This window comes from Schistocerca nitens, chromosome 2 (assembly GCF_023898315.1).
Source record: "Schistocerca nitens isolate TAMUIC-IGC-003100 chromosome 2, iqSchNite1.1, whole genome shotgun sequence".
In the NCBI taxonomy this organism is placed as follows: Eukaryota; Metazoa; Arthropoda; class Insecta; order Orthoptera; family Acrididae; genus Schistocerca; species Schistocerca nitens.
The window spans coordinates 238363565-238385939 of record NC_064615.1 but is presented as its reverse complement, the minus strand read 5'-3'; the positions used below and the strand labels follow the sequence as shown (position 1 = coordinate 238385939).

The window sequence follows — 22375 nt, the reverse complement described above, 5'->3', positions numbered from 1 at the left end:
GGGAAGGCTGAAGTTAAAGAGATCATTCAGGAAGAATCAATGCGCCAAGAAGTGAGATTCAGAAGTGCTAAGGAATGACAAGACATGCTTGAAGTTCTCTAAGGCTATAGATACAACAATAAGGAATAGCTCAGTAGGCAGTACAGTTGAAGGGAAATGGACATCTTCAAAAAGGGAAATCACATAAGATGGAAAGAAAAACATAGGTACAAAGAAGGTAACTGCAAAGAAACAATGAGTAACAGAAGAAATACGGCAGCTGATCGATGAAAGAAGGAAGTACAAACATGTCCAGGGAAGTTCAGGAACGAAATAAACAGGAAGTGAAGCTAAGGCGATGTAGCTGCATGAAATACGTGAAGAAATCGAAAAAGAAATGATAGTCGGAAGGACTGACTCAGCATAGAGAAAAGTCAAAACAAGAATTGGTGAAATTAAAACAAGGGTGGTAACATTAAGAGGGCAATGGGAATCCCACTGTTGACCGTAGAGAGCACATAGGTGGGAAGAGTACATTGAAGGTATCTATGAGGGCGAAGTCTTGTCTGATGGTGTGAAAGAAGAAGGCACTGGAGTCAGTATCGAAGAAATAAGGGATCCCGTCAAATTAAACCTGTGTGCCGGACCGAGACTCGAACTCGGGACCTTTGCCTTTCGCGGGCAAGTGCCCTTTCACAGGAGAGGTTCTGTGAAGTGTGGAAGGTAGGAGACGCGGTACTGGCGGAAGTACGACTGTGAGGACGACTCTTGTGTTTGGGCAGCTCAGTATGCCGGCACGGTAACTCAGCGTGTTCGGTAAGAGGGTTGGCTGCCCTCTGTAATAAAAAAAAAACTGAGTTAATGGATCAACGGTGAACTGAAACGGGTGTCTTGCGACGTCCGCCCCGAGCAGCTGCAACGAACGAAAAGGAACAAAATGAGATTAAAAAAAAAGTTGGTAGAGCACTTTCCCGCGATAGATAAAGGTCCCGAGTTCGAGTCTCGACCCAGTACACATTTTTAATCTGCCAGGAAGTTTCATGTCAGCGCACACCACGCTGCGGAGTGAAAATTTCATTCTGGAATAAGGGATCCAATTTTAGAATAAGAATTTAAAAGAACTTCAGAAGACTTAAGATCGAATAAGACAATATATATATAATACTCCATCAGAATTAAAAGAGAAGGAGAAAGGATATCAATGATAAGATTCACTGATGACATTGCTATCCCCTGTGAAAGTGAAGAATAAATACAGGATCTCTTACACGGAATGAACAGTCTTATGAGTACAGAACATCGATTGAGTGTAAATCGAAGAAAGACAAAAGTAATTAGAAGTAGCAGCAATAAAAACAGCGAAAAGCTTTACATCAGGACTGGTGATCACGAAGTGCATGAAATTAAGGAAGTCTCCTACATAGGCAGCTAAATAACCCATGACGGACGGAGCAGGACATCAAAAGCAGACTAGCACTGGCAAAACAGGCATTCCCGGCCAAGAGAAGTCTACTAGTATCAAACATAAGTCTTAAATTAAGGAAGAAGTTGCTGAGGATGTACATTTGGAGCACAGCATGGACTCAGGGAAAACTGGAAAAGAAGAAAATAGTAACATTTGTGAATTGGTGCTAGAGACGAATATCGAAAATTAAGTACACTGATAAGGTAAGGAATGAGAAGGTTCTCCATAGAATCGGCGAGGGTAGGAATAAATAGAAAACACTGAGAAGGAGAAGTGACATGATTGTAAGACATCTTTTAAGATGTCAGCGAATAAATTCCATTGTACTAGAGGGAGCTGTAGAGGGCAAAAACTTTAGACAAAGACAGAGGTTGGAATACATCAGCAAATAATTGAAGACAAAGTTGCAGGTTGGCACAGGAGAGGAATTCGTTACGGGAGCCGCGTCAAACCATTACTAGTTATTCCCTTCCCTGTTCCACTCGCAAATGAGCCGTTGACTACCTTCAACATTGTCCAACTTAAAAATTAAACGTTACTGATTGAAGACGATGGACCAATCAGAAGCGCGTACTGAATAAACGAAATTTCTTCCGGGTACGATTGAGGCAACACACGTCCGGATGGTTAAGTAGAATACGGTGCCTCTAATTACCCGTCGCAATTAAGAATGCCTTGGAAAAAGTTTGTGTGTAACTCATAAGTTTTATATCAGGTACGAAAAAGTGCAGCAAGCGCTTTGGGCGGTATAGTGTATCGAGTTACAGAAAAATCATTTGTCGTGTTTAACAACGGCTTGATGAATAATCGTGTGAAGTTTCGAACATCTTTTAATACTGTGACTCACTAGATTGTGTTTTGTTGCGTTGCTCTGAAGATAATTTCCGCGGAATTAGATGTAATGAATGAACACAATCAGGCTCTTCCTTGCGTTTCTTGATTACCGCTAAACGTTAATGAATAAAAATCAAGTGGCATCCTATGTATTGATAACTTTATTTCGTAGCACTGGATTTTCTTCAACACTCCCACTTAATTTTCGCAAAGTTTGTTGTTCGTACGTGGAATTTGCGCCAGTATGGTTAACACCAAATCGGGACGAGACCTACGAGATAACTCTGAAGACCGAGGTAAGCAAACCAATGTCAGCGATGCTAGGAAAGTGAAAAGACATACCTTCGAAAACCGCAATACTGATAGAACGTGGCAATTCTTCAAGGTGGCTAGGCTGTTTTACGAAACCCATCGTGTAATGAATAGGTAGGCGAACATTACAATAATAGTCTACCGTTGCTATTCTTCTATTTTTTAAATTTTACAGATTGGTTGGTGTTCGGTCCTAATAAAAAATTAGTTGTGTCTCTCTTCTCAAGTTTTCTTTATTCTTAATCTTTCACTTTTGGTTATAGCTTTCATTACCGTGGTGACTCAATAGATACTGAGACGTGTCAAATATGTGGATAAGCAGAGATTGTTATTTAACCAGTGAAATCGCTAAATTCCGTGTTTGTTGAACTCAAGTTTGTTAAGGCGTATCGCAACTACCCATCTTGTAGAAGAAAGATGTATTTCTTCGGTCCATTATGTCCCTCTTCAGTTGACTACTCTTGTGTTATTAGTTAATATTTCACAGTATCATCAAATTGTTGTCTTTTAATCTACTGGATGAGCATATTTATGCAGCTAGCGTCACGTTATGTGCTGGATGGATGACTTATTGACGTGCGTGCTGCTGACAAGGGAACCCCCCCATCGCACCCCCCTCAGATTTAGTTATAAGTTGGCACAGTGGATAGGCCTTGAAAAACTGAACACAGATCAATGGAGAAAACAGGAAGAAGTTGTGTGGAACTATGAAAAAGAAAGCAAAATATAAAAACTGAGTAGTCCATGTGCAGGATAGGCAACATCAAGTACGATGTGAGCTCAGGAGCGCCGTGGTCCCGTGGTTAGCGTGAGCAATTGCGAAACGAGAGGTCCTTGGTTCAAGTCTACCCTAGAGTGAGAAGTTTAATTTTTTATTTTCACACAATTATCAAAGTTCAGGCACTCACACATAATCAACTTCGCTCTCCAAAATTCCAGGACATGTTCAGATTTGCTAGGACATATGCAGGATTTGACGGTCTACACACGGAAAAATTTGAAAACGTTAAAAACATATGTTGACAGAGCACAGGGAAAACTGTGTGACTGTGAAACTGTTGCATTCATTTGTTGCAGTTTATGTGACAAACTCTTACGTTTTAATCACTTTTTTGGGAGTGATCATCACATCCACAAGAAAACCTAAATCGGGAAAGGTAGAAGAATCTTTTTACCCATTCCACAAGTGTACAAGTTAGGTGGGTCGACAACATATTCCTGTCATGTGTCATATAGAATATATCAGACGTGTTTTCCTGTGGAGGAATCGGTTGACCTATGACCTTGCGATCAAATGTTTTCGGTTCCCATTGGAGAGGCACGTCCTTTCGTCTACTAATCGCACGGTTTTGCGGTGCGGTCACAAAACACAGACACTAAACTTATTACAGTGAACAGAGACGTCAATGAATGAACGGACAGATCATAACTTTGCGAAAATAAAGAAATTAAAATTTTCACTTGAGGGAACACTTGAACCAGAACCTCTCGTTCCGCAGGTGCTCACGCTAACCACGGGACCAGGGTGCTCCTCGGCTCACAATGACCTTGATATTGCATATCCTGCGCATGGACTACTCAGTTTGTATATTTTGCTTCTTTTTTGATAGTTCCAAACAACTTCTTCCTGTTTTCTCGATTGATCTGTGTTCAGTTTTTCAAGGCCTATCCACTGTGTCAACTTATAACTAAATCTGAGTGGGGTGCGATGGGGAGGTTCCCTTGTGAGAACGAAGAAAATAAATAAGTTGTGGAACTTACACATATTTCAGTAAATAATGTTTTGTTTCTCTTTTGGGAAACTCGTGTTTTGAGAGGAGAGAAAATGTTTCGATATAAATAATATGCTTACACCATCCTTGGACTATGTCACGCGGGCACCTGACAATAATCATAAAAGTTGCAGCTACATACATACGTGTATTACAAGTAACGTAAATAATTTAGTTCTGCGGTTCATAAAGGTTCAAATGGCTATAAGCACTATGGGACTTAACAGCCATGGTCATCAGTCCCCTAGAACTTAGAACTACTTAAACCTAACTAACCTGACATCACACAACACCCAGTCATCACTAGTTCTGCGGCTTCCACAAAATGTTTGCTTCAGCCACTGTGCGTATCCACGGTTACATCTTTATCATCAAGTGGAAGGAACTTTGTTCATAACTGTTTCTAAAGGCAGGCATCGATGACTTACTGTTGTGTTGGCAGAAGAGCCAACACCGTGTTACTAGTGGAGGCCGAAATGCACGCGTTTTAACTCACGCAGGCTGGCGTGAGGAGGGAAGAACTATACTGACGTGAGGTCTGGAACATGACAAGGAATTAGAATTCAGAAAGTGGACGTAATTAGTTTGATACTTAACTTTAATCCATTAATGATGAATGTCGCTCTTGACGGTACATGATTCATAATATTATCTGTTCAGGATACATTCATGAAGAATATGGCGCCTTGGTAGGTCGTAGCAATTGACGTAGCTGAAGGCTACGCTAAACTGTCGTCTCTGCAAATGAGAGCGTATATAGACAGTGAACCATCGCTAGCAAAGTCGGCTGCACAACTGGGGCGAGTGCTAGGGAGTCTCTCTAGACGAGACATGCCGTGTGGCGGCGCTCGGTCTGCAATCACTGACAGTGGCGACACGCGGGTCCGACATATACTAACGGACCGCGGCCGATTTAAAGGCTACCACCTAGCAAGTGTGGTGTCTGGCAGTGACACCACACTTACTGTAAAAGCTATGAGATTAGAATGCGAGTTATAGTGTTAATAACTCAGTTGTATAAACCTCAAGTCCTGCTGTAAGAAATCATCGAAAATTGGCACTAAAAAGATGTTAAAGGTGTTTTTCGTCTCATGATGATACAGTAACCGTTGAGCGGTGTTGCTCATGAAGTAAAAACTTTGTGACAGACTATGTTACTCGCTTAAAGCCGGTATTAACATATAGAAACAAATCACAACAACTAAAGTTGAGACCATATAAAACATTAATAATGCCCTTAGTACTATACGGGTGTCAGATCTGGAGCAAACGAATACAAGGCTTTAACCTACTGCCTGTATTTGAAAGAAACGTGTTTAGGAAAATATATGGAGCAGTCTGGGAACCAACTACTGGAGAATGGAGAAGGGGCCACAATACAGAACTACCCAGTGCAACAAAAATTAAAGGATCACCTTCTCGAAACCCCGTAAATTTCTCCCATTCCGATGCATAAGTTGGAAATTTGGTTCAGAGTTGCCTACGACCTTCCACTATAGTGGTACAAAAGGATGCCGCCCTGCGACGTCACCTTCGATCTCTACGGGCTTTCGACAACACACTCGGTGCCACTAACGCAGAGGCAGAGGCAGAGGCGTCAAAGGTAGGGGCGAAATGTTGGTAACAGAGTGTGTGGTGACTGGTTTGATGTGGCCCGCTACGAATTCCTTTCCTGTGCTAACCTCTTCATCTCAGAGTAGCACTTGCAACCTACATCCTCTGTTATTTGCTGGATGTACTCCAATCTCTGGCTTCCTCTAAAGTTTTTGCCTTCTACAGCTCCCTCTAATACTTTAGAAGTCATTCCCTCATGTCTTAACAGATGTCCTATCATCCTGTCCCTTCTCTTTATCAGTGTTTTCCACATATTCCTTTCCTCTCCGATTCTGCACAGAACCTCCTCATTCCTTACCTTATCAGTCCACCTAATTTTCAGCATTCGTCTGTAGCACCACGTCTCAAATGTTTCGATTCTCCTCTGTTCCGGTTTTCCCATAGTCCATGTTTCACTAGGCAACGGCCTTGCCGCAGTGGATACACCCGTTCCCGTCAGATCACCGAAGTTAAGCACTGTCGGGTGTGGCCGGCACTTGGATGGGTGACCATCCGGGCCGCCATACGTTGTTGCCATTTTTCGGGGTGCACTCAGCCTCGTGATGCCAATTGAGGAGCTACTCGACCGAATAGTAGCGGCTCCGGTCAAAGAAAACCATGATAACGACCGGGAGAGCGGTGTGCTGACCACACGCCCCTTCTATCCGCATCCTCATTGAGGATGACACGGCGGTCGAATGGTCCCGGTGGGCCACTTGTGGCCTCAAGACGGAGTGATGTGCTTTATGTTTCACTACCATAAAAGGCTGTACTCCAAACGTACATTCTCAGAAACTTCTTCCTCAAATTAAGGCCGATATTTGATATTAGTAGTCTCCTCTTGGCCAGGAATACCCTTTTCACCATTGCTAGTCTGCTTTTGATGTCCTCCTAGCTCCTCTGTCATTCGTTATTTGACTTCCTAGGTGGCAGAATTCCTTAACTTCATCTACTTCGTGACCATCGATCCTGATATTAAGTTTCTCGATTTCTCATTTCTACTACTTCTCATTATCTTCGTCTTTATTCGATTTACTCTAAGTCCATACTCTGTACTCATTAGACTGTTCATTCCATTCAGCAGATCATTAATTCTTCTTCACATTCATTCAGGATATCAATGTCATCAGCGAATCGCATCATTAATATCATTTCACCCTGAATTTTAATTACACCTCTGAACCTTTCTTTTATTTCCGTCATTGCTTCCTCTATGTACAGACTGAACAGTAGGGGCGACAGACTACATCTTTCTCTTACACCCTTTTTAATACGAGCACTTTGTTCTTGGTCGTCCACTCTTATTATTCCCTCTTGGCTGTTGTACATACGACTCGTATCTCCCTATAGACTACCTCTGTTTTTCTCAAAATTTCGAACATCTTACACCATTTAACATTTCCAGCCTTACATAGGACAGTGAAAGGGGTAACAGAGCGAAGCTATGTACCTACATTATGGCAATGTCGACAAGAGGAGCTCGCGATGAAAACATTTAGCCAACGAGACTGGGTCAGTGCAAAACACAACATCGGCGTTTCTGGCGAGTCAGGCAGCTGACTTCTGCACAATTTAATGGGGCAGAGCAGCCAAACAGGGACACGTCACCTTCGTTATGTGACGATAGAAAGGCTAATGCGAATACAACAAACGGTACCAAGAGCTTTTATGAACCAGTGCTGTACTATATCAAACTTCTTAAGCAAGCACGGCAGGAGGGAAAACCCTGATACTTTCGTAATAGCAAGCCCTAAGCGGTAGTGACGAATGACGTCGCGAAAACCGTAGCCACTACTACGCTCCATCGATACCCCAGCAGTTTAGCTCGTAAGGCAGTCAGTCAGATGGTTCGATCGTGTACATTAGTTTTGCACTCGATTCCCTGATTTCCCCGAAGTGACGTCTGATACAAGTCTATCGTAGGTTTCCTGCACACTACAGACAGCAACAACCGCTTCTGCGAGAGATGGCAACCTCGCTTTAAGCACAAGTTGCAGAGTCCAACACTACAGTCTGCCTCTGTCGCAGATGGGAGGACCTTCCCACCAGGGTCGGGACTCCAGCTTTCCTGAAATTCCAGCGGACTGAAATTTTGGAAATTTCTGGTAAGGTCTTATGGGATCAAACTGCTGAGGTCATCGGTCCCTAGGCTTACACACTACTTAATCTAACTTAAACTAACTTACGCTAAGGACAACACACACACCCGTGCCCGAGGGAGGACTCAAACCTCCGACGGGGGGAAGCCGCGCGGGCCGTGACAAGGCGCCTCAGACCGCCCAGCTAACCCGCGCGGCCAGCGGACTGAACTGGGCTTACCTGGACGGCAGGCCAAAACCGTCGACCATCACGGCTACAAGGCAACCGTCATGGCGGTACGACGGATGTCAAAGAAGGGTGGTGAGCGGGAGGGGACGGAGCTCCTCCCAAGTCGATGTGTGTACACACGCCGGCGTCGCTCACTACACTCAGCACCGGGGCCACCGCAAGCGGCAATCGCCAACGCACCAGCTGGCGGGAATGAAACGTGCGGTGTCAGCTGCCTCCAGAGGGCTGAAGGCCGCTTAAGACGCGATTCCTCAGCGGTCATTGACAGACGATGCCAACTGCGAGTCGAGAAGCTACTTGTATTTTTATGGGAACAGATGAGTATTTCTGAATCTTCTTTCACTGCGCCCAATGGCGACCGCAGGTCACTACCGTCCTTCCGAGAAAAACTGGCAATGGGCGAATTGCGAGAGTGCCTTTTGACACATAACGAGCTCTGCTTACACCCTCCCAATAGTCGCCTCTTGCAGCACCGTTGAAGAGGAAGGTTGCAGGCACTTTTGAGTCCAATTTCAAACTTATGCTTCGGAATGGAAGGTAATTATGGGAGTTTCGAAAAAGCGACCCTTAAATTTTGTTGTGGAGTGTAGAAGAAATATACAAGAAGCCTAGCATCGTTGGAATGATGACAAGCGGAAGACTCCAATAGACTGGGCACTGTGAGAATGGGAGAAGCGATAAGGGCCAAAATTGCAACGGACGGGTTCCCATCAGGCAACAGAATAGGGAGAAGAACCAGAAAGAGGTGGAAGCATGGAGTAAGACAAGACTTTCTGCAGATGTGTGTCTGGAAACAGGTAGCAGGAGACACAAATAGATGGAGAGATCTAACTATGACGTTGCACGGACTTCTGGACATGATGGCGTGAAGTAAGTACTAGCTGTCCAAAAAATTGTTGAAATTGTCATTTACAAAAAAAAAAGACTTAAAAGCGAAGCCCTGAACCTGTAATGGCAACAAAATAAAGCTCGTTGAAAAGCATTTGTGGCCGGTTGCGGTAAGTCCCTTAGTTTTGGGAAAACACAATATGCTACAGATACGACAGATACAATCAGATCGGCGACTGATGCAGCCCGTAGCACATGAACAGAAATCAGCAGAGCAGAATATTCCAAATAATTGGTGCACATGTTGAAAGAAACTTAAAGTGTGACAATTTTTGAATTGCTCAAAAAATAAGTTCATGTTCTTATGTTCGTTGTACAATTCATAGTTTTGGAAAAAATGAACCAAACTTCTAATATATTCTCTTATTTCCAGTCAATTATATCTTACGGAATAATTTTCAGGCCGAAAAAAGCAAATAGTGATGGCACAAAAGTGAACGGTAGGAGTAATATATGGTATTCGGTCACGGTCATCTTGTAGGTACCTCTTCAGAGGATGTCACAAATAAGCCATCACATAGTATGAAGGCTGTCGGTATCCACAATTAGAACACTAGAAGAGAAAATGGCCTTTGTTACTCATTATTAAATCTGTCAGTGGGTCAGAAAGGAGTTCAGTATGCATCAGCAAGTATTTTTGATCATTTACTGAACAACATAAAATGCCGGACAGCTAAAGCAAGTTTCAAATGTACCCTAAAATCATTTTTAGGGTTCCGTACCTCAGTCTGTAAAAATGGAATCCTTATAGGATTACCTCGTTCTCCGTCTGTCTGTCTGTCTGTCTGTCTAGTCGGCTGTTAAAAACACTTTTCCTCGGGAACGGATAGACGTATCAGACTAAAATTTATGTCACATTTTAAGGTATACGGTCCCTTCTAAATCAATGAAGTCAAAAGATACGGCCATTTACACTGAAGCGCCAAGGAAACTGGTATAGACATGCATATTCAAATACAGAGATATCTAAACAGGCAGAATACGGTGTTGTGGTCGGCTACGCCTTTATAAGACAACAAATGTCTGGCGCAGTTGTTAGATCGTTTATGTTGATACAATGGCAGGTTATTAACATTTAAGTGAGATTGAATATGGTGTTGTAGTCGGCGCACGTGAGATGCGTTACAGCATTTCCGAGGCAGCAATGAAGTGGGGATTTTCCCGTACGACCATTTCACGAGTGTACCGTGAATATCATGAATCCGGTAAAACATCAAACCTCCGACATCGCTGCAACCGGAAAAAGATCCTGCAAGACAGGGCCAACAACGACTGAAGCGAATCGCTCAACGTGACAGAAGTGTAACCCTTCCGAAAATTGTTGCTGATTTCAGTGCTGGACCTTCGACAAGTGTCAGAGTGCAAACCATCCAACGAAACATCATAAATATTGGCATTCGGAGTCGAAGGCTCACTGGTGTGCCCTTGATGACTGCACGACACAAAGCTTTACGCCTCGCCTGGGCCCATCAACACGACTTTGGAGTGTTGATGACTGGAAACATGTTACCTGGTCGGAGGAGACTCGTTTCAAATTGTATCGAGCGAATCGTCGTGTAAGGGTATGGAGACAACCTCATGAACGCATGGACCCTGCATGTCAGCAGGGGCTGTTCAAGCTGGTGGACGCTCTGTCATGGTGTGGAGCTTGTGCAGTTGTAGTGATATGGGACACCTGATACGTCTAGATATGACTCTGACAGCTGACACGTATGTAAGCATCCTGTCCGATCACCTACATCCATTTATGTCCATTGTGGATTCCTACGAACTTGGGGAATTCCAGCAGGACAATGCGACTGCCCATACGTCCAGAATTGCTACAGAATGGCTCCAGGAACACTCTTCTGAGATTAAACACTTCCGCTGGCCACCAAACTCCGCAGACATGAATATTATTGACCATATCTGGGATCTCCACCCCCTCATACACATGAGGATTGATGGACAGCCCTGCAGGGTTCATTTTGTCAGTTCGCTCCGGCTCTACTTCAGACATTAGTCGAGTCCATGCCACGTCTTGTTGCGGCACATCTGCACGCTCAGGGGGCCTTAGACGGTTTTAGGCAGGTGTACAAGTTTCTTTGGCTCTTCAGTGTATAACATTTACTTTGACATTCGCAAACTCGTCTATTAAAACCTACATGTTACTTCCCGTTGACCTAGAATCATGAAACTTGGCACAACTCAAGACTCCACAGTACAAGCAAGGGAAAAAATCCTAAAATTTTGAATTTATAATAATATCACGCCGTTTGTTATTTGGGTGTTCATCCGGCTGTTATGATCCCTTTTCCACAGGAACAAGTAGGTGTATAAAGTTGAAACTTCTGTCACATACTAACATGTGTATTCCGTTGACGTTGTAAGAAAGGTAAGCTTCCTTTAATAAAATGGAAACATGCCGCCAGTTATGTCATATGTTTTGATAATTGCAAATTCATCAAAATCTGTAGGGTACTTCCTATTGACCAAGAATCATGAAATTTGAAAAAAAATCAAAGTTTCAATGCATAGTTAATGGAATAGATCCGAAAAGTATTAATCTGTAAGTATATCACACGAAAAATATATTTGAAATTACAATGAAATGAATATCCCTAGCAGCATACAGGCGTTGATATAAGTCAACGAGGACAGTAGAAAATATGTGCCTCGACCGGTACTCGAACCCGTGATCTCCTGTTTATGTGGCAGACGGTCTAGCCACGTGAGCCACCGAGGACGCAGAGAATACTGCGACTGCAGCGACTTATCTGTGGCACGCCTCCCGTGAGACCCACATTCGCAGTTTATTGTCCCGCACTATATTCATAGTGCCCCTGCCCATTATACTCATTACTCGCGGCTTTACGATCCCCGTAAGAGTTCGGGCACTGTTTTTGCATTCGCATAGAAGAAGATGGTCAAATGGCCGGTGAGCCTTAACTAGAAGATGGTATCTTCATAAAAAAATATATTTCCTTGTCATTTATGGTCCGACAGTATGTGTGTCTGTTTTTTCACAGGAACGGATAAACGCATCAGTTGAAGTTTATGACACATACTAAGTTCAATGGTCCCTTACTGGCGTAAAAACGTTAAGCTTCTAAGCCAATATAATCAAAATTTGTGTAACATATTTTGATATTCGAATACTCATTCATTAAAACCAGTAGGTACTTCCTGTTGACCTATTATTATGAAATTTGGCAAGAAGTAACAGTTCACATTAAAATTAGAGGGAAAAATCGGAAAATTGTTAATTTTTAATTATATTACATTAAATAAATATTTCTTTTGCCATTTGTTATCCGACTTCGAACCTCAAAACTTTCTCGAAAGTTTTGGATTTCCTGGGACCGATATTTTGCGTATATGATTGCGATGCTGTCCGAACTATTACATCGGTTACGGAGCCGTGTGTTGTGTAGGGACGAGACCGTTGATACAGTCTGGCTCGGACGTTGGAGCGTTTGCGTTCTGCAGGCCAATGAAAAACACAGGAAATAAGAGAAAGATGGGAAACTGAGTAAAGTAAGGCAAATCTACATTCAGATCATGAAAATAACCACAATAACTACAATAACAGTAAACAATGTAATAGTAAATCGTATATTCATGAGATGACAAACAGAAATCGTCGTGGGATGAATGATCTTCTGTATGCGCAGTTAAGTTTGCACGGAACCCTGAGAACGCGGGACCTAATCACACTTGGCCATTTCTCTTTTATTTTGGAACCTTGTTTCAGGCAGGCTGCGGTACTCACCACACTCCCCAGGGTGGGCGAGGCGCGTGCGGTCTCTGTGCAGGCAGGCCTTCCTGCGCAGCAGGCAGAGGTTCCGGTAGGTGACGCCGTCAGAGCCGCACACAGGGGCCAGGTCCGGGGTGCAGGCCGACGGGCAGTCTGCGAACACACAAGGCCGAGGGGGAATGAGCACCGCTCACCGCGCACGTAAAACACGATGTTCAACAGCATGCCTGCTGTGATCTTCAGGCGGTACCTGCGGAAAGAGCCTGTTGTCTACACTGTCCCTCGTTTAACTCTCTTCATTAACACCACTCCCATACTCCAACTCCCGTGTATAAAACTGCTTCAAATGTCTGATTAATTTACAACTGCGTTAATGCGTTAAATATTTTTTTCGTGGAGAAAAGGCGAAAAAACAGCCAATTCAGATGCTATAGTACAAAGTTTATTGAAAATCTCTTGACCAAGGGTTTCGACATCCTTGAAAACATCTTCTTCAGAAGGATCAGTGATTGACACTGGTTACATTATGGTGTCGAGTTACGTTTAAATATGTAGCTATAAGGCACGAATCACATTCACCTCTATAATACTAAAACCACAATGTATCATGTCAACAGTCATTAGAAAGTGAACTCACTAGTTGCGTTTGCAAAGCACTTTCTAATGACAGTCAGAACGATATTTTATGGTTTTGTTATTATGGAGCTGAGACTGATCTTCATTTGTGCCTTATGGCTACGCATTTAACGTACCTGCCAAGAGGTTTTCAGTAAACCTTTTACTGTTGCAACTGATTTGGCTGTCTTTCTCTCTCTCTCTCTCGCTCTCTTCTTTTTTTCACGAAGAAAACGTTACAGATGCTGTTTCCAGTCATCTTCAAATGTTTGACAGAAGCTCATAAAACCTTTGTGTTTGAAGACTAAAAACCCTAATTATGTTGGTTTTATCAGTTTCGCTTTATTCACCCACACACTAACGCATACGTCGAAACAAAAACTGGAAAACCAAGAATGCGATAAATCCTTTATACCTTCACGTATGACATTTTTGGAAAGTAGTGTAATATTGTTTATTTTATGTTTCATCAAAAATAAGTCGTCAAAGCAGTCATTCATTCCAATTCAACATGTTAAGTTTTTAATCATGGTACCAGTTACGTAATTTATATGTTAAGTTTGTTACAAAATCCAAGTGCATTTAATTGTATTTTTAATATAAGTAGCTAAACGAACACATCACGTTTCATGTAATGGTTCTAACAGTAGTAGTAAAAAGAATGCCTTAAAAAAGGATCCCTAGATTTGAAAAATGTTTAATGTTCTGCTTTTTTAAGATTTGTTTACCAATATGTATCTTTGATCAAAAGATAAATTATCAGACACTGAATGAATATAGTCAGGATAATACGCGGGTTCGAACTTACGTAGTGACAACTATTTATTCACAACCGATGCAAAAGAGTTACGTGTTTGCACCTGTTACTGTCCTTCAAAGTAGTCACCAGCGTTGTGTAGAACCCGTTGCCAGCGATGTGGAAGGCGTAGCAAACCGTTAGCAGAGCTTGATGGTGCGAATGGAGCGGTCTACTGCCTGCCGAATCTCTGGAACAGTTCTGAAGCGAATGCCACGAAGTGGTTCCTTCATCTTCGGAATAAAATCAAAGTCACAAGCACTTAAGTCCGGGGAGTATGGTGGATGGTACGGTACTTCCCAGTCCCATCGACCGAACAGAGCAGCCACAGCTTGATCTGTATGCGCCCAAGCATTGTCGTACAAAATGAGGGGTGGGTTGCGCAGAAAGTGTCGCCGCTGCTTTCACAAAGCTGGTTGCAGGTGATGCTCCAAAAACGAACAGTAATACTGTGCATTGAAGGTCTGACGTGGAGAAACGTAATGCTTAGGATAACACCATCACAGTCGTATACGAGAATCACTTAACTTTAGACCGCTCCATTAGCACCATCATCAGAACAGGCTCTGCTAACTGTACACAACGCCTTCCACATCTCTGGCAACGGGTTCTACACAACGCTGGTGACTACTTTGAAGGACAGTAACAGGTGCAGACATGTAACTCTTTTGTATCGGCTGTGAATAAATAGTTGTCACTATTTAAGTTCCAACCCTCGCATGTGCACCATGGGCAACACTGCTTGAAGACATATACGCAGTTTCTAACTTCAGTACGAGGCGATTACAATTAAACTTCCGCTACATATTTACCGTATGCGTTCACAACTTTATAAGAATGATGTTCGGACAGTGAGCTGTAGGATTTGCGTTGTTAGTAGTGTCAGTATCAATACTTGTCATTAGGCGCCGGTACTGTTACGGCTACGAAGGGTTGAAACACAAACATCAGGTATGCATTACGGTCTTAAACAGTCAACATGGTATGGACAAGGTGAGCAGGGCTTTACTCGTAAAGCTGTTTTATCAAAATAACAGCAATAGTGCTACTGCTCTTCGTGATTCTCGATGCATTAAAGGAGTACGGAGAGGTTCTGTTTTTGCACCGGCGTTGAGGAACGTGATTCGGAAGTTTGAATTAAACGGAGATTTGAGAATTGCTCCTGGGAGAGGCCGGCGGCCAATAGCGCCAAAGTTACTGTTGCCATGGCAGAGAATGCTGAACGCAACGTACGATCTTCAAGCGGTGCGTAAGCTGCGTCACGACAGCTGAACATTTAGTGGTCCACAGTTCGACAGGTGTTGCGAACGGCTGTCCTGCAGTCTCTGGTGCTGTTACAGAGTATCGTGGATGCAGATGATCGTCACACTGAGCAATGTTTGTAGCTTGGAACATAAGCGTGGCGCCAAATTAACCAATGTTACTCTCTCACGTGGAAATTAAAATGTGTTTCTCTCCATGTTTCATTGATTATGTTTCTTCCGCATGACTTTTATGAAGTTTCGATGTTCTAGAATCACTCGTTTTTCATGGGGGCACTGTCAGGTAGCAGAAGTTTGATTTTAACTACAGTGTACTTGACTTAATGTATTAAGCTTAATGTAAGATTATACCTTTTAATGAGTAGAATATGACAGTAGTTTATATTTTTAAATTCTATCAGTAGATATAAAATACTGAAAATAAAATGTTTGTCGCCCGTGTAAGTTGATAGATAGGCAACCGGAAACCGGTACTGGGTGGTTATTTTAGCCGTGTAGTGATATAGGTTGTACCCAATCCATCCTGTCACAACCCAGCCACATGCTGGGTGGAGTGGCGTGTTGGTGGTGGCGGCGGTAGTAGTAGTGGTGGTGATGGAGGGGTAGGGGGGGGAGGCGCAGTTGCCCAGTACTCGTCACAAACTATGGCCCTTTTCTTTTTCTTTCTACTGAAACTAGGACTTCTTTCTCTTAATTTATATGGTCATTTTAGCCATTTGTCAAATAGGATTTGTAGGCTCATGCGCTAAACCCTGTTGGGATGGTGGTTCCACTAATCTGTTGTGCCACTGGCTCTTCAATAATGAACCGTGTTACGCTAACTCGATGCCATGGTTCAGGTTTAACCATTCCTGTTATTCGAGGTGGGCCACCTTGCTTTTACCTTTTCAGGTAATTTCCATGTGTGACGTTTTATCGCGATAACTAGAGTGGTTATATTTAGTTCCTCATGCAGGTCTTGAATGTGAGTCCAGCGTGGCGCGCTTAAAATAAGCCTGAAACACCTGTTTTTAATGACATGGAGTATTTTTATGTTTGAGTTACATCTATTTTCATAAGAAGAACTTCCAAAGATCATAGATGGGAGCAGGATAGCTTTTCAGAGGCGGAGTTTTGAGGAGATGTTCTTGTTACTGCTGTATAGTAACAGATACAGAGCATGGAGTGTCCTAATTAACTTCTCCTTCTTCGCTGTTACATATCGTTTGAAAATTAGTTGTCTAGTTTGATTTCCAGGTAGCGTACATGAGTTGTGCGCTGAATTTCTGTTCCGTTTATGTTCAAACAACTTCTTAAGTCGGGCCGTTTCCGAGTAAATATGACGGCTTGTGTCTTGCTCGCATTAGCTTAATCAGGTTGGCGGTAGCCCATTGTTTTATCAACGTTGACTTCTGTTGTAATTAGATTATTGCAGCCTTTACTCTCCAGCTACTTCTGAGTGGAGTTGTGTCGTCCGGAAATTGGGCCGATGAGAAATTGGGGCATTGTCAAAAATGGCTCTGAGCACTATGGGACTCAACTGCTGTGGTTATCAGTCCCCTAGAACTTAGAACTACTTAAACCTAACTAACCTAAGGACATCACACACATCCATGCCCGAGGCAGGATTCGAACCTGCGACCGTAGCAGTCGCACGGCTCCGGACTGCGCGCCTAGAACCGCGAGACCACCGCGGCCGGCGGGGCATTGTCGGTAAGCAGTTGACGCACAAGCTAAACGGTGTTGCCGACAACTCCTGATCCAGATGTTTTGTGCCGGACCGCTGACATTCTGTTTCAACGAATAACCGTCTATCTGTTACGAAGCTGTTCACTAATTTATCCAATAGTCAGGTATGAATACGAAGTCGTTCAGTTTCAGTGCTTCAGCCGCACCCTTCGCCCTTAGAAGTCGCTCCCAGCTAACGACGTGTGCAAAGCCACCGTTTCTATTGATCCGGCTGTCGAACAGTTGTACCTCAATACGTCCATTAAAATACAGTCCCGAAACGAGGTCTACCTCAGGTTCATATCTCACTGACGCCCTCCTGTAGCTATGAAGTGTTCCGCAAGAGGATATTTTGTGGGTTCGGTGTGATCCCTGTGCACTTGACACCTTTCTTCCACTGTCCGCACAGTATGCCCAGTGTATGCACTTTCAAACTTTCAACAATCAAGCCGTGATTGGCCGACGTTCTAAGGAACTCTGCGAGACTAAAATGGTTCAAATGGCTCTGAGCACTATGGGACTCAACTTCTGAGGTCATCAGTCACCTAGAACTTATAACTACTTAAACCTAACTAACCTAAGGACATCACACACATCCATGCCCGAGGCAGAATTCGAACCTGCGACCGTAGCGGTCTCGAGGCTCCAGACTGTAGCGCCTAGAACCTCACGGCCACTCCGGCCGGCTTCTGCGAGACATTACTGTGGTCCTGTCACAAGTCACGTCAGTCGTGGTCCCTCAAGGCATACCATCGATTGACTCAAGCTCACATCTTTGGTAATATTGCAGGTATAACAACTTACGCTAAGTAATTAAATGAGGTAAAATAACAACCACGTTTCATATTAGATTGTTCGAAAGTACGTATCAATAAGGAATGATCAGCGATGCTTTATTTCTGGAAAAAAATGAAAAAGAAACGGTTCTCTGTACATATGTACCTCTTCACTGTTTCAATGTTAATGATTTCAGACACTGTCGACCAGCTTCAGATCGTATTCGCAGTTGTACAGCAACTCGTCGTACATAACGTCTTCCACCGTCGCATACAATTTTACTGTGTGTGTGTGATTAAGCCAATGTTGTGTCGACAAAAGGTGTAAGCTTAATATCTTATTTTTGGTATTCAATGAAAGTGATGTAAGCTCTAATTTTATTCGATGTGTCATACTTTATATTTTAACAATGGACTTTTTCAAACAGAGGCCTTGAATAGTCGACATGTTATGCCACAGTGGTTCTGAGTACAAACAATGCGATCTTTGTCAGTAATACTGTCGTCGCCAGTGGCATTCGGTGAGAATGAGTTTGGTACGCTGCTGTGAGGCCTGGCAGTTTAGTGGAACACAGAGAGGCAAATGCACAGGATGATGCTTTTTGGAAATGTGATTCAGTAAAGACTGATTTGAGAACTGTGAAGATTTTCAGGTAATGATATCGCTCCTTTGCTTCTCGTGCGAAATTTATCATGATTTTGCGAAATCAGATTTTAGGTGATTTTTCTTTATTGATTTAGGTTAGTTAGTTTGATGGGTCAGACGTGATTAAAGCAAGTTTTCTGCCCACATAGCTTGCATTCAGAGTTGTAGATTCAACATTCACTAACTCATTTCATGGCAGAGTCGTATTTTTTAAATAGGAAGTGATTTTAGGAAAGATGTTTATAAATGTCAAGACTCAAAGTTTCACAATATAGTTTTAGAATACTGGTGTCTTTTCAGTCGCATAGTAAGTCGAGTTGCTACCTGCGTCTCCTAACAAAAATGTTGTTTTGCAAGTATGTGTCGCAGCATTGCATTGAGAGGAACCCAATCATTCAGAGACGCATGATACTCGTATGTTAAGCAAAGATGCATGTCCTTGAGTTGCACTGTGCAGGGCTTTCCTTTCTTTATCTAGTTTACTGCTGCGCTTCATTCTTATTTGCATCACTTTCGAGCAGTAGCGAGTTTCAGTTGTCACAAGTAAGCCACAAAAATTTGCAGGGGCCAATTTAACGTTTGTCAGGACACAGTGAAATCATTCACAGTTAAGCGTTGCATTTCAAAATCATTGTCGGGATCAGATTAGGTAAAGTTCAGATCTCATTTTCTTATTCAGATAGTATTATTCTTACTGTGCAGTCTTACATTCGCCTGTGCATCATTTAATGTTTTGAATTGCATACAAAATTACAGGGAATATTAAGAGAAGCATTTCTGACAGTTATTCTTTCAAAATTCATTTTCTTATTTTATGTAGTACCTTAACTCTGTTAGTTTCGTGTGTTGGAACTGTGAGTTACGCAATGTGACGTCAGTGCACTGCACAATACAGAACTTCGTAGAATAGCTTTCTTGGGCTGTAGTTTTACGTTTTCTAATCATTTTCGGCAAAAATTAATTGCAATATAGTTACATAATTTCCGATATTGGAGACCCTTTTATCCGATAGTGTTTACTTAATCACACCACTGGCATTGTTCATGATCACAATATAGACACACATGAAAGTTAAAGAATAGGAGTGCAGTCCAGTCCAGTTCAGTTAACAGAACAAATAACACAAGTTATGAAGGGTAGACACTAGTCAAAAGGTTGTTTGGAAAGTTTATGCATTTCAGGCTAAGGAGTGAGTTGTCGACCCCATGTGTCCAGTGAAAGAGATGACAGGAGTTTCTTGTAGAACTTGTGTGTGTTCCAAGGGGGGGGTTGGGTTGTTTTGGGGGAGGAGGCCAGACAGCGAGGTCATTGGTCTAGTCGGATTAGGAAAGGATAGGGAAAGAAGCCGGCCATCCCGGCATTTTCCTGCAGCGATTTAGGTAAATCACGGAAAACCTAAATCAGGATGGTCGGACGTGGGATTGAACCGTCGTCCTCCCGAATGTGAGTCCAGTGTGATAACCACTGCGCCACCTCGCTCGGTGTGTCCCAAGGGTTTGCCCATTACAACAGTAACACTGCGAAGGGGGCATGCAACAAACAAATGAGCATGAAGATGATCGCATACTTGGAAACACAAGAGATTAACAATTCAACGCAAGAACACAAAATAGGAAGGAGAAATGCCATCTATATTTTGTATACAGTAAAAGATTATGCAGCACCTTTCTCATTCAGAAATCGCATTTGAATATTCATTGCTTGTGAGAAGATGGCTTTACGCCTTGTGTAAGAAGAGCTAAGAAGCTTAGCTCTCCTGATCCGCAGCTTCTGCAGCACGTTGGCGCTGAGGAGTATTAGCTCTTCGAAGAGACGCTTGATAACGATCTCGTTGTCTTCCTCGGCGAGATAAACTAATCTAATGCTTGAACGGATATGTAGAGGTAAGAAACCAGCAAGAGGGCGTAAGTACATTAGTTCCCGCAGGTAAATATGCCCCTAGTACGATTTTGGCAAACTACTTTCGATTCGCAAGATTATCGTGGCATATTTCGTTCCCAGGCATAATGGAGTGAGTTTCAGACATAGTGGAAAAATGAAGTATGATTCTTTCAGGTCTGTAATAACTGCCCGTACAAATGTAACTGCCATACTGTTGAAACATTTGAGGTCAGGTGTAGAGAACATACATCTGATTCAGGTTGCAACCCAACTTTGGGTACCCATTTTTCTGATACGTGTGACTCTGTTAGCATAATTTTATCCAACTTTTCAGTGTACCTTAGCGAACGTAAGTGAAATGTTCTTAACGTTCCAGGAGAAATAGATTTACTGTGCCTTAAAGTAATCCCCTGGTCGTACTCTCAAGTTGAATTGAAACATAAATCAATTTCAGCTAATTTCGATTGAATAGATAACCCGGCCCGTAACCTGTTTGTGTATTGCCTCTTTTTCCTCGATCCCCCCCCCCCCCTCCCCCGCCCACCCCTTTTTATGGTTTGATATTTTATGTATCACCTCCTTTCAATATTATAAAAGTTTTAACATTTCGAGCAGTTTCCCTCAGCACGCCATTAAGGCCCTCCAATGCTATACTGTTTATATTTTATATTTTAGTGTCCTTCCGACTGCTCACAGTAATGTTCTCGCACTCAGAGTCGGCCTAGCCTCTGCACATGCGCCATCTGCCTAATGGACCATTGTATTTTTCCACGTTAGCCTGTGGTCAGCCTCGGTGCTGCCCTGTACTTCGCGCGTCGGATCCACTCTAACACAGCATGATTTTCTCCGGTATGTTCTTTCATCTGTTTCCCTCCGTTCCCCCGAATTGCGCTGTATTTCAACGATTTATTTATGTTACTGTTATTTAGGTTTCGCCTATTTGTTCCCCGTCTGCATTTGTCTTGGGATGCGACATGATTTTTAGATTGGAGTAAAATGCTAGGAATCAAAGGAAAAGTTTAATATCAAATGTACTCCAGTATCATGTTGTAATTGTAAGTACTGACATATACTATATTTTTTGCTGCTTGCATTCAGCCACTTCAGTCAAAGCTCCTATCAAAGGCTGTCACTTCGTAATATTATTTCACGGTTTCTTTCTATTCAGGACTTCACCTGATGGTGTAACTGTCGATACTAAACCGCTCATCATTTTTACAGGCAGTGACCATACAGTTACAGCGCTGTTTCTGTTCAAGATAATCAAATTCTGTCATGTTTTAAGCCGAGTGATTTCGTCGAGTTGGCGCTTCGTTCGATGAGTATCACCTTCGTTATTTTCTGACCAAGTGTGGAGACGTCGTCCTGGTTTTTCGATACGTAGTTGCTATAGCGCAGGGGGCTGCCCCTCCCTTCCCGCTAGGGCGGGCGGGGGTGGGAGAAGGAGCTGCAGAGCTGGAATTCCGGTATAGTCAGTCAGTCTTCACCACGCGGGGCGTAAGGACGACTCTAGGCTGGAGAGTGCTCATAGTGTACTGGAACCAGAATGTGTCGCACGCAGAACTTCGCTGGTAACGACCCCCTCTCTTTACAAGGCCTAATTTCGACGGTTTCCTTTGTTAAGCTGTCCCCGAATCCACAGCCCCTGAAAAGCACTCTTCGTCTGTTCGTAATCAAGCACATTGTTCTCTTACAATCAATGCACAGCAACCTCAGATTTCTTTTTCTGGCGACTTGCGTTGTTCTGTGTACTACCGGCTTGAAACAGTACAGTTCAGTAGCAAT

At 43.0% G+C, this 22375-nt stretch overlaps 1 protein-coding gene and 1 pseudogene across 1 annotated transcript in view; one reads left to right on the top strand and one right to left on the bottom strand.

The window, feature by feature from the left end:
* The window catches only part of LOC126234947 (agrin-like), a 1214606-nt gene that overhangs the window by 732259 nt on the left and 459972 nt on the right, over positions 1–22375 (bottom strand). The window contains exon 3 of the mRNA XM_049943685.1: positions 12923–13060. Coding sequence (XP_049799642.1) covers positions 12923–13060 — 138 coding nt within the window. The remainder of the gene's footprint in view (positions 1–12922; positions 13061–22375) is intronic.
* On the top strand, positions 6375–6492 carry LOC126237598 (5S ribosomal RNA; annotated as a pseudogene).